Source organism: Gobius niger (assembly GCF_951799975.1).
Source record: "Gobius niger genome assembly, chromosome: 22".
Classification (NCBI taxonomy): Eukaryota; Metazoa; Chordata; class Actinopteri; order Gobiiformes; family Gobiidae; genus Gobius; species Gobius niger.
In genome coordinates this window covers 11,450,435-11,463,631 of record NC_136873.1, presented here as the reverse complement: position 1 = coordinate 11,463,631, position 13,197 = coordinate 11,450,435, and the positions used below count along the sequence as shown (strand labels likewise).

General features: G+C 40.2%; 1 protein-coding gene across 1 annotated transcript in view; it reads right to left on the bottom strand.

The window, feature by feature from the left end:
* LOC306981210 (collagen alpha-1(XX) chain-like) overlaps positions 1-13,197 on the bottom strand; it is a 39,016-nt gene that overhangs the window by 13,947 nt on the left and 11,872 nt on the right. The window contains exons 8-13 of the mRNA XM_079580773.1: positions 11,688-11,827; positions 5,242-5,368; positions 4,881-5,020; positions 3,996-4,128; positions 1,785-1,933; positions 1,570-1,699 (exon numbers count right to left, since the gene is read on the bottom strand). Coding sequence (XP_079436899.1) covers positions 1,570-1,699; positions 1,785-1,933; positions 3,996-4,128; positions 4,881-5,020; positions 5,242-5,368; positions 11,688-11,827 — 819 coding nt within the window. The remainder of the gene's footprint in view (positions 1-1,569; positions 1,700-1,784; positions 1,934-3,995; positions 4,129-4,880; positions 5,021-5,241; positions 5,369-11,687; positions 11,828-13,197) is intronic.

The following is a 13,197-nucleotide window of genomic DNA, read 5'->3' as shown; positions in this document are numbered from 1 at the left end:
ACGGCAGCCATTTTGAGTAATCTGTAAAAACTCTGATGGCGGCCATTTTGAGTAATCTGTAAAAACTCCGATGGCGGCCATTTTAGGGATAGGTTTGCCTGAGTCCTCCTAGGAACGCCCCCACCTCCTGGAGACGCCTCCGAGCTTTGGTCACCAGCCGAGTAACCAACCACTGCTCCTCAGCAGAACCCCCTCCCCACTGATGCCACAGACAGCGTGTGGAGGGGGCGTGTCTAAAGGCTCAGAGGTTCTTAAAGAGACAGAGGCCTATTTCAAGACATTCACTACAGCCATTTTGAGAGAGACATTTAACCCCTTAACTCTCGCCTGAACCGAGAGCATTTTCTCTAGTTTGGCTTTACCCCAATCCAAAAGCTTCTGGAAAAAAGGTGAGACAAACAAAAGTGAGACGAAAACAATGATGGAAATGTGACAAAAAAGTGAGAAAACTTGAAAACTTGAAAAAGTGGCAAAAATGTGACAAAAAATGACAAAAAAATGAAAAAATGACAAAAAAATGTGAGAAAAAATTGACAAAAAATGACAAAAATTTGGAAAAAAAATGACCAAAATTTGATTTTAAAAAATGACGAAAAAATGAAATAAATGTGACAAAAAATGACAAAAAATGACAAAAAATGACAAAAAATGTGAAAAAAAGACAAATAATGAAAAAAAATTGACAAAAAAAATGACCAAAAGTTGAAGATAAAAAACGAAAAAATTGAAAGAAATGTGACAAAACATTACAAAAATTTGGTAAAAAAAAAAGACCAAAATTGGATTTTAAAAAATGATGAAAAAATGAAAGAAATGTGTCAAAATGTGACAAAAAAAATGACAAAAATGTGGAGGGAAAAAAATGACCAAAATTTGGAACAAAACAAAATTTTTTTTGAAAGAAATGTGACAAAAAATGACAAAAAAAATGAAGAAAAATGAAGAAAAAAATTACGAAAAAGTAACATAAATGAGTTGAACACCCGACAAAAAAATTATGGAAAAAAAATCTGATGACGTGCGGAAAAAGATCCTCTCGGTTCAGGCGGGAGTTAAGAGGTTAAAGAGACAGAGGCCTATTTCAAGACATTCACTACAGCCATTTTGAGAGAGACATTTTATACAAGGCAGTTATTCTAATTTACTGCATTTACAGACCAGCAGAAGGTTTGTCATCATTGTAGTGAGATATAGACTGGTGCTATGGGACTGACAAAAGCAGAACACCCCCTCTTTAAAGCAGAACACCCCCTCTTTAAAGCAGAACACCCCCTCTTTAAAGCAGAACACCCCCTCTTTAAAGCAGAACACCCCCTCTTTAAAGCAGAACACCCCCTCTTTAAAGCAGAACACGCCCTCTTTAACATGTTGCTCCAGACTCTCTGTAGTGGTGAGTTCAGGAACTGCGCCGGTGTTTGAAGTGTGATTGATTTGAAGCCGTGTTTCTGTGCCGGGTCAGGCTCCTCCCCCTCAGTGAGTGTTTCTGTGACAGGCTCCTCCCCCTCAGTGAGTGTAGGCTCCTCCCCCTCAGTGAGTGTGGGTGTTGGTGTATATGTGAGAGTGACCCACTGGTTTTGCCCTGCGCTGACCCGCTGCCGCCCTCTCGGCTCCGGTACTCGGCGCTGACCGTGACGCTGTAGCGAGTGTCGGGCTGCAGACCCTGGAGGAGCACCCGCCGCTCCCCGCCCGACACCAGCTCCTGAGGAACAACACACGACACAACTCAGACGCCCTGTGGCCTCCACGTGCCCTCCATGTCCCCTCCATATATCCTCCATCCGTACCACGTGGTCGCTGTGGTCCGCGGCGCCGCTCAGGGCGCTGTAGGCGACTCTGTACTGAAGCACGTGGGCGTTGGGCGGAGTCCAGCTGACCACGAGGCTGACGGCCGTCTCCTCCGACACCGTCACCGCGCTGGGCCCCGCCCCCGACACTAGGGGGAGACAGAGAGACAGGTGCGTGTACTCACTGGTGCTGTAGCGGATGGCTGTAGTGTGTCGTTAGCATGTAGTTAGCTTGTCGTTAGTATATAGTTAGCGTGTCATTAGCATGTAGTTAGTGTGTCGTTAGCATATGGTTAGCGTGTCGTTAGCATGTAGTTAGCGTGTCGTTAGCATGTAGTTAGCGTGTCGTTAGCAGGTAGTTAGCTTGTCGTTAGCATGTAGTTAGCGTGTCGTTAGCATGCAGTTAGCTTGTTGCTATCATGTAGTTAGCGTGTCGTTAGCATGCAGTTAGCTTGTCGCTAGCATGCAATTAGCGTGTCGTTAGCATGTAGTTAGCGTGTCGTTAGCATGCAGTTAGCTTGTCGTTAGCATGTAGTTAGCGTGTCATTAGCATGCAGTTAGCGTGTCGTTAGCATGTAGTTAGCGAGTCGTTAGCATGCAGTTAGCGTGTCGTTTACAGGTAGTTAGCGTGTCGTTAGCATGTAGTTAGCGTGTCGTTAGCAGGTAGTTAGCTTGTCGTTAGCATGTAGTTAGCGTGTCGTTAGCATGCAGTTAGCTTGTTGCTATCATGTAGTTAGCGTGTCGTTAGCATGCAGTTAGCTTGTCGCTAGCATGCAATTAGCGTGTCGTTAGCATGTAGTTAGCGTGTCGTTAGCATGCAGTTAGCTTGTCGTTAGCATGTAGTTAGCGTGTCATTAGCATGCAGTTAGCGTGTCGTTAGCATGTAGTTAGCGAGTCGTTAGCATGCAGTTAGCGTGTCGTTTACAGGTAGTTAGCGTGTCGTTAGCATGTAGTTAGCGTGTCGTTAGCATGTAGTTAGCGTGTCGTTAGCATGCAGTTAGCGTGTCGTTAGCAGGTAGTTAGCGTGTCGTTAGCATGTAGTTAGCGTGTCGTTAGCATGTAGTTAGCGTGTCGTTAGCATGTAGTTAGCGTGTCGTTAGCATGCAATTAGCGTGTCGTTAGCATGTAGTTAGCGTGTCGTTAGCATGCAGTTAGCGTGTCGTTAGCATGTAGTTAGCGTGTCGTTAGCATGGAGTTAGCGTGTCGTTAGCATGTAGTTGGCGTGTCGTTAGCATGTAGTTGGCATGTCGTTAGCATGCAGTTAGCGTGTCGTTAGCATGTAGTTAGCGTGTCGTTAGCATGTAGTTAGCGTGTCGTTAGCATGTAGTTGACGTGTCGTTAGCATGCAGTTAGCGTGTCGTTAGCATGTACTCACTGGTGCTGTAGCGGATGGCTGCAGTGTGTCGTTAGCATGTCGTTAGCGTGTCGTTAGCGTGTACTCACTGGTGCTGTAGCGGATGGCTGTAGTGTGTCGTTAGCGTGTCGTTAGCATGTCGTTAGCATATACTCACTGGTGCTGTAGCGGATGGCTGTAGTGTGTCGTTAGCATGTAGTTAGCGTGTCGTTAGCGTGTACTCACTGGTGCTGTAGCGGATGGCTGTAGTGTGTCGTTAGCATGTAGTTAGCATGTCGTTAGCGGGTACTCACTGGTGCTGTAGCGGATGCTGGAGTGTGTCGTTAGCATGTCGTTAGCGTGTCGTTAGCGTGTTGTTAGCGTGTACTCACTGGTGCTGTAGCGGATGGCTGTAGTGTGTCGTTAGCGTGTAGTTAGCATGTCGTTAGCATGTACTCACTGGTGCTGTAGCGGATGGCTGTAGCGTGTTGTTAGCATGCAGTTAGCGTGTCGTTAGCGGGTACTCACTGGTGCTGTAGCGGATGCTGGAGTGTGTCGTTAGCATGTAGTTAGCGTGTCGTTAGCGTGTACTCACTGGTGCTGTAGCGGATGGCTGTAGTGTGTCGTTAGCATGTAGTTAGCGTGTCGTTAGCGTGTACTCACTGGTGCTGTAGCGGATGTCTGTAGTGTGTCGTTAGCATGTAGTTAGCATGTCGTTAGCGTGTACTCACTGGTGCTGTAGCGGATGGCTGTAATGTGTCGTTAGCATGTAGTTAGCATGTAGTTAGCGTGTCGTTAGCGTGTACTCACTGGTGCTGTAGCGGATGGCTGTAGTGTGTCGTTAGCATGCAGTTAGCGTGTAGTTAGCGGGTACTCACTGGTGCTGTAGCGGATGGCCGTGGCTTCACTCTGAGCTCCGTCTCCGTAAAGCGCTGACAGAGACACCTGGTACTCGCGCTCTTCCTCTATTCCCTCCAGGACGGCGCCCTCACTGTCGCCCTCTACTGTCAGCTGTGGAGAAGACGCACAGGGTGAAAAAAACTGTGAGAGTGTGTCCTCTGCTGCCCCCTTCAGGTTAAAGAGTGCCCTCTGCTGCCCCCTTCAGCTTAAAGAGTGTCCTCTGCTGCCCCCTTCAGGTTAAAGAGTGTCCTCTGCTGCCCCTTCAGGTTAAAGAGTGTCCCCTGCTGCCCCCTTCAGGTTAAAGAGTGTCCTCTGCTGCCCCCTTCAGGTTAAAGAGTGTCCTCTGCTGCCCCTTAAGGTTAAAGAGTGTCCCCTGCTGCCCCCTTCAGCTTAAAGAGTGTCCTCTGCTGCCCCCTTCAGGTTAAAGAGTGTCCTCTGCTGCCCCTTCAGGTTAAAGAGTGTCCCCTGCTGCCCCCTTCAGCTTAAAGAGTGTCCTCTGCTGCCCCCTTCAGGTTAAAGAGTGTCCTCTGCTGCCCCTTCAGGTTAAAGAGTGTCCCCTGCTGCCCCCTTCAGGTTAAAGAGTGTCCTCTGCTGCCCCCTTCAGGTTAAAGAGTGTCCTCTGCTGCCCCTTCAGGTTAAAGAGTGTCCCCTGCTGCCCCCTTCAGCTTAAAGAGTGTCCTCTGCTGCCCCCTTCAGGTTAAAGAGTGTCCTCTGCTGCCCCTTCAGGTTAAAGAGTGTCCCCTGCTGCCCCCTTCAGGTTAAAGAGTGTCCTCTGCTGCCCCCTTCAGGTTAAAGTGTGTCCTCTGCTGCCCCCTTCTGGCTGAAGTGAGTACCTGCTGCCCCCTTCAGGCTGAAGTGAGTACCTGCTGCAGGTCTCCTCCGCTCAGGGAGATCCACTTGAGCAGGTAGGAAACCACGTCCTCGGCCGCAGAGTCCCAGCGAACGGTGATCTCTGAGCCGGAGAAGTTCGTGACGCGCAGATCCGAGGGGGGCGGGACCTTCACTGAAGACACAGGGGTTAGAGACACTTACACATATGCAACAGCCAAACAACCCAGAGCTAGAGTTTGAGATGGAACAACAATAATAATACATATTTTCTGCAGTATTTGTGTTGTTCTGGTCTTCCATTGTATTCTATTCCATTGTGTTGCCATGGAGATCCGCCATGTTTGCTGTTGCCATGGAGATCCGCCATGTTGTTTATGTGCAGATGTGTCTTACACGTGCTGATGTTTCCGGTCACGGCCGCAGACAAACCGAGCGGGAAGAGCGACTGCACCGACACGTGATACCGGGACAGAGACGAGAGGTTCTGGATCAGCACCGAGGTCAGGCCGGACACTTCAATCTGTAAACAAACAAACAAACAAACAAATAAACAACAAGTAAACAACACCGAGGTCAGGCCGGACACTTCAATCTGTAAACAAACAAACAAACAACATGTAAACAACACCGAGGTCAGGCCGGACACTTCGATCTGTAAACAAACAAACAAACAAACAACATGTAAACAACACCGAGGTCAGACCAAACACTTCAATCTGTAAACAAACAAACAAACAAACAAGTAAACAACATGTAAACAACACCGAGGTCAGACCGAACACTTCAATCTGTAAACAAGTAAACAAATAACATGTAAACAACACTGAGGTCAGGCCGGACACTTCAATCTGTAAACAAACAAACAAACAAACAAACAAACAAACAACATGTAAACAACACCGAGGTCAGACCGGACACTTCAATCTGTAAACAAATAAACAAACAAACAAACAAACAACATGTAAACAACACCGAGGTCAGGCCGGACACTTCGATCTGTAAACAAACAAACAAACAAACAACATGTAAACAACACCGAGGTCAGACCAAACACTTCAATCTGTAAACAAACAAACAAACAAACAAGTAAACAACATGTAAACAACACCGAGGTCAGACCGGACACTTCAATCTGTAAACAAACAAACAAACAAACAAACAAACAAACAACATGTAAACAACACCGAGGTCAGACCGGACACTTCAATCTGTAAACAAGTAAACAAATAACATGTAAACAACACTGAGGTCAGGCCGGACACTTCAATCTGTAAACAAACAAACAAACAAACAAACAAACAAACAAACAACATGTAAACAACACCGAGGTCAGACCGGACACTTCAATCTGTAAACAAATAAACAAACAAACAAACAAACAACATGTAAACAACACCGAGGTCAGGCCGGACACTTCAATCTGTAAACAAACAAACAAACAAACAGATAAACAACATGTAAACAACACTGAGGTCAGGCCGGACACTTCAATCTGTAAACAAACAAGTAAACAAACAAATAAACAACACTGAGGTCAGACCGGACACTTCAATCTGTAAACAAACAAACAAACAAGTAAACAAATAAACAACACCGAGGTCAGGCCGGACACTTCAATCTGTAAACAAACAAACAAACAAACAACATGTAAACAGCACCGAGGTCAGACCGGACACTTCGATCTGTAAACAAACAAACAAATAAACAAATAAACAAATAAACAACAAATAAACAACACCGAGGTCAGGCCGGACACTTCAATCTGTAAACAAACAAACAAACAAACAACACTGAGGTCAGGCCGGACACTTCGATCTGTAAACAAACAAACAAATAAACAAATAAACAAATAAACAACAAATAAACAACACCGAGGTCAGGCCGGACACTTCAATCTGTAAACAAATAAACAAATAAACACAAATAACACAAATAAATAACATGTAAACATGTTATTTATTTGTGTATTGCAGTAGTATTGTAATATTGTAGCATTGTTTGTAGTATTGTCGTAGTGCAGTAGTATTGTAATATTGTAGTACAGTAGTATTGTTGTAGTGCAGTAGTATTGTAATATTGTAGTACAGAAGTATTGTTGTAGTACAGTAGTATTGTCGTAGTGCAGTAGTATTGTAATATTGTAGTACAGTAGTATTGTCGTAGTGCAGTAGTATTGTAATATTGTAGTACAGTAGTATTGTTGTAGTGCAGTAGTATTGTAATATTGTAGTACAGTAGTATTGTTGTAGTACAGTAGTATTGTCGTAGTGCAGTAGTATTGTAATATTGTAGCACAGTAGTATTGTTGTAGTGCAGTAGTATTGTCGTAGTGCAGTAGTATTGTCGTAGTGCAGTAGTATTGTAATATTGTAGTACAGAAGTATTGTCGTAGTGCAGTAGTATTGTAATATTGTAGTACAGAAGTATTGTCGTAGTGCAGTAGTATTGTCGTAGTGCAGTAGTATTGTAATATTGTAGTACAGTAGTATTGTTGTAGTGCAGTAGTATTGTAATATTGTAGTACAGTAGTATTGTTGTAGTGCAGTAGTATTGTAATATTGTAGTACAGTAGTATTGTCGTAGTGCAGTAGTATTGTAATATTGTAGTACAGTAGTATTGTTGTAGTGCAGTAGTATTGTAATATTGTAGTACAGTAGTATTGTTGTAGTGCAGTAGTATTGTAATATTGTAGTACAGTAGTATTGTTGTAGTGCAGTAGTATTGTAATATTGTAGTACAGTAGTATTGTTGTAGTGCAGTAGTATTGTAATATTGTAGTACAGTAGTATTGTTGTAGTGCAGTAGTATTGTAGTAGTGCAGTAGTATTGTAGTAGTATTGTAGTAGTATTGTAGTAGTATTGTAATATTGTAGTACAGAAGTATTGTTGTAGTACAGTAGTATTGTCGTAGTGCAGTAGTATTGTAATATTGTAGTACAGTAGTATTGTTGTAGTACAGTAGTATTGTCGTAGTGCAGTAGTATTGTAATATTGTAGCACAGTAGTATTGTTGTAGTGCAGTAGTATTGTCGTAGTGCAGTAGTATTGTAATATTGTAGTACAGTAGTATTGTCGTAGTGCAGTAGTATTGTAATATTGTAGTACAGTAGTATTGTTGTAGTACAGTAGTATTGTTGTAGTGCAGTAGTATTGTAATATTGTAGTACAGTAGTATTGTTGTAGTGCAGTAGTATTGTAATATTGTAGTACAGTAGTATTGTTGTAGTGCAGTAGTATTGTAATATTGTAGTACAGTAGTATTGTTGTAGTGCAGTAGTATTGTAATATTGTAGTACAGTAGTATTGTCGTAGTGCAGTAGTATTGTAATATTGTAGTACAGTAGTATTGTTGTAGTGCAGTAGTATTGTAATATTGTAGTACAGTAGTATTGTTGTAGTGCAGTAGTATTGTAATATTGTAGTACAGTAGTATTGTTGTAGTGCAGTAGTATTGTAATATTGTAGTACAGTAGTATTGTTGTGGTACAGTAGTATTGTCGTAGTGCAGTAGTATTGTAATATTGTAGTACAGTAGTATTGTTGTAGTGCAGTAGTATTGTAATATTGTAGTACAGTAGTATTGTCGTAGTGCAGTAGTATTGTAATATTGTAGTACAGTAGTATTGTTGTAGTGCAGTAGTATTGTAATATTGTAGTACAGTAGTATTGTTGTAGTACAGTAGTATTGTCGTAGTGCAGTAGTATTGTAATATTGTAGCACAGTAGTATTGTTGTAGTGCAGTAGTATTGTCGTAGTGCAGTAGTATTGTCGTAGTGCAGTAGTATTGTAATATTGTAGTACAGTAGTATTGTCGTAGTGCAGTAGTATTGTAATATTGTAGTACAGTAGTATTGTTGTAGTACAGTAGTATTGTTGTAGTGCAGTAGTATTGTAATATTGTAGTACAGTAGTATTGTTGTAGTGCAGTAGTATTGTAATATTGTAGTACAGTAGTATTGTCGTAGTGCAGTAGTATTGTAATATTGTAGTACAGTAGTATTGTTGTAGTGCAGTAGTATTGTAATATTGTAGTACAGTAGTATTGTTGTAGTGCAGTAGTATTGTAATATTGTAGTACAGTAGTATTGTCGTAGTGCAGTAGTATTGTAATATTGTAGTACAGTAGTATTGTCGTAGTGCAGTAGTATTGTAATATTGTAGTACAGTAGTATTGTTGTAGCACAGTAGTATTGTTGTAGTGCAGTAGTATTGTAATATTGTAGCACAGTAGTATTGTTGTAGTGCAGTAGTATTGTTGTAGTGCAGTAGTATTGTTGTAGTACAGTAGTATTGTTGTAGTGCAGTAGTATTGTAATATTGTAGTACAGTAGTATTGTCGTAGTGCAGTAGTATTGTAATATTGTAGTACAGTAGTATTGTTGTAGTGCAGTAGTATTGTAATATTGTAGTACAGTAGTATTGTTGTAGTGCAGTAGTATTGTAATATTGTAGTACAGTAGTATTGTCGTAGTGCAGTAGTATTGTAATATTGTAGTACAGTAGTATTGTTGTAGTGCAGTAGTATTGTAATATTGTAGTACAGTAGTATTGTTGTAGTGCAGTAGTATTGTAATATTGTAGTACAGTAGTATTGTTGTAGTGCAGTAGTATTGTAATATTGTAGTACAGTAGTATTGTTGTGGTACAGTAGTATTGTCGTAGTGCAGTAGTATTGTAATATTGTAGTACAGTAGTATTGTTGTAGTGCAGTAGTATTGTAATATTGTAGTACAGTAGTATTGTCGTAGTGCAGTAGTATTGTAATATTGTAGTACAGTAGTATTGTTGTAGTGCAGTAGTATTGTAATATTGTAGTACAGTAGTATTGTTGTAGTACAGTAGTATTGTCGTAGTGCAGTAGTATTGTAATATTGTAGCACAGTAGTATTGTTGTAGTGCAGTAGTATTGTAATATTGTAGCACAGTAGTATTGTTGTAGTGCAGTAGTATTGTTGTAGTGCAGTAGTATTGTCGTAGTGCAGTAGTATTGTCGTAGTGCAGTAGTATTGTAATATTGTAGTACAGTAGTATTGTCGTAGTGCAGTAGTATTGTAATATTGTAGTACAGTAGTATTGTTGTAGTACAGTAGTATTGTTGTAGTGCAGTAGTATTGTAATATTGTAGTACAGTAGTATTGTTGTAGTGCAGTAGTATTGTAATATTGTAGTACAGTAGTATTGTCGTAGTGCAGTAGTATTGTTGTAGTACAGTAGTATTGTTGTAGTGCAGTAGTATTGTAATATTGTAGTACAGTAGTATTGTTGTAGTGCAGTAGTATTGTTGTAGTGCAGTAGTATTGTAATATTGTAGCACAGTAGTATTGTTGTAGTGCAGTAGTATTGTTGTAGTGCAGTAGTATTGTTGTAGTACAGTAGTATTGTAATATTGTAGTACAGTAGTATTGTTGTAGTGCAGTAGTATTGTAATATTGTAGTACAGAAGTATTGTCGTAGTGCAGTAGTATTGTTGTAGTGCAGTAGTATTGTTGTAGTACAGTAGTATTGTTGTAGTACAGTAGTATTGTTGTAGTGCAGTAGTATTGTAATATTGTAGTACAGTAGTATTGTTGTAGTACAGTAGTATTGTCGTAGTGCAGTAGTATTGTTGTAGTACAGTAGTATTGTTGTAGTACAGTAGTATTGTTGTAGTACAGTAGTATTGTAATATTGTAGTACAGTAGTATTGTTGTAGCACAGTAGTATTGTTGTAGTACAGTAGTATTGTTGTAGTGCAGTAGTATTGTAATATTGTAGTACAGTAGTATTGTTGTAGCACAGTAGTATTGTTGTAGTACAGTAGTATTGTTGTAGTGCAGTAGTATTGTAATATTGTAGTACAGTAGTATTGTCGTAGTGCAGTAGTATTGTAATATTGTAGTACAGTAGTATTGTTGTAGTACAGTAGTATTGTTGTAGTGCAGTAGTATTGTAATATTGTAGTACAGTAGTATTGTTGTAGTACAGTAGTATTGTTGTAGTACAGTAGTATTGTTGTAGTGCAGTAGTATTGTAATATTGTAGTACAGTAGTATTGTTGTAGTACAGTAGTATTGTTGTAGTGCAGTAGTATTGTTGTAGTGCAGTAGTATTGTAATATTGTAGTACAGTAGTATTGTTGTAGTGCAGTAGTATTGTAATATTGTAGTACAGTAGTATTGTTGTAGTGCAGTAGTATTGTTGTAGTGCAGTAGTATTGTAATATTGTAGTACAGTAGTATTGTTGTAGTGCAGTAGTATTGTAATATTGTAGTACAGTAGTATTGTCGTAGTGCAGTAGTATTGTAATATTGTAGTACAGTAGTATTGTTGTAGTACAGTAGTATTGTAATATTGTAGTACAGTAGTATTGTTGTAGTGCAGTAGTATTGCAATATTGTAGTACAGTAGTATTGTCGTAGTGCAGTAGTATTGTTGTAGTGCAGTAGTATTGTAGTAGTATTGTAGTAGTATTGTAGTAGTATTGTAATATTGTAGTACAGAAGTATTGTTGTAGTACAGTAGTATTGTTGTAGTACAGTAGTATTGTTGTAGTACTGTAGTATTGTAGTAGTATTGTAGTAGTATTGTAGTACTATTGCAGTAGTATTGTAGTAGTATTGTAGTAGTATTGTAGTAGTATTGTAATATTGTAGTACAGTAGTATTGTTGTAGTACAGTAGTATTGTTGTAGTACAGTAGTATTGTTGTAGTACTGTAGTATTGTAGTAGTATTGTAGTAGTATTGTAGTACTATTGCAGTAGTATTGTAGTAGTATTTTAGTACTATTGCAGTAGTATTGTAGTAGTATTGTAGTAGTAGTATTTTAGTAGTACTGTAGTATTGCAGTACTGCAGTACCTGTCGGACGTCGCTGCCGTGGTTGGTGCTCAGGGTGACGCGGTGCCCGGGCACAGTCAGGGCCCCCGGGCTCCAGCTCACCCTCACCGCGCTGTGGGTCACCAGAGGGAAGTCCAGGCCCCGGGGGGCGGGAAGCGCCACTGAAACGGCAAAACAGCAAAACAGCAATACAAACTGAGAGGAAACGCCACCGGAAACGCCATAACAAACTGAGAGGAAACGCCAAAACAAACTGAGAGGAAACGCCAAAACAAACTGAGAGGAAACGCCAAAACAAACTGAGAGGAAACGCCACCGGAAACGCCAAAACAAACTGAGAGGAAACGCCAAAACAAACTGAGAGGAAACGCCAAAACAAACTGAGAGGAAACGCCAAAACAAACTGAGAGGAAACGCCAGAACAAACTGAGAGGAAACGCCAAAACAAACTGAGAGGAAACGCCAGAACAAACTGAGAGGAAACGCCAAAACAAACTGAGAGGAAACGCCACTGAAAACGCCAAAACAAACTGAGAGGAAACGCCAAAACAAACTGAGAGGAAACGCCAAAACAAACTGAGAGGAAACGCCAAAACAAACTGAGAGGAAACGCCAATACAAACTGAGAGGAAACGCCAATACAAACTGAGAGGAAACGCCAATACAAACTGAGAGGAAACGCCAAAACAAACTGAGAGGAAACGCCAATACAAACTGAGAGGAAACGCCAAAACAAACTGAGAGGAAACGCCAAAACGACAACACAAACTGAGAGGAAACGCCAAAACGACAACACAAACTGAGAGGAAACGCCATAACGACAAAACAAACTGAGAGGAAACGCCAAAACAAACTGAGAGGAAACGCCAAAACGACAACACAAACTGAGAGGAAACGCCAAAGGAAACTGAGAGGAAACGCCAAAACAAACTGAGAGGAAACGCCAAAACAAACTGAGAGGAAACGCCAGAACAAACTGAGAGGAAACGCCAAAACAAACTGAGAGGAAACGCCAAAACAAACTGAGAGGAAACGCCAAAGGAAACGCCAAAACAAACTGAGAGGAAACACCACCGGAACAGTTAAATGTGTTAAATGTGGTGCAGTTCCGGTGACTCACAGGTCTTCTTTTTTTTTTTTTTTTTTTTTTTTTTGTCATTTTTTTGTCACATTTTTGTCATTTTTTTGTCACATTTTTGTCATTTTTTTGTCACATTTTTGTCATTTTTTTGTCACATTTTTATCACATTTTTATCACATTTTTGTCATTTTTTTGTCACATTTTTGTCATTTTTTTGTCACATTTTTATCACATTTTTATCACATTTTTGTCATTTTTTGTCACATTTTTGTCATTTTTTTGTCACATTTTTGTCATTTTTTTGTCACATTTTTGTCACATTTTTATCACATTTTTGTCATTTTTTTGTCACATTTTTGTCACATTTTTATCACATTTTTGTCATTTTTTTGTCACATTTTTGTCATTTTTTTGTCATTTTTTTGTCACATTTTTGTCATTTTTTTGTCA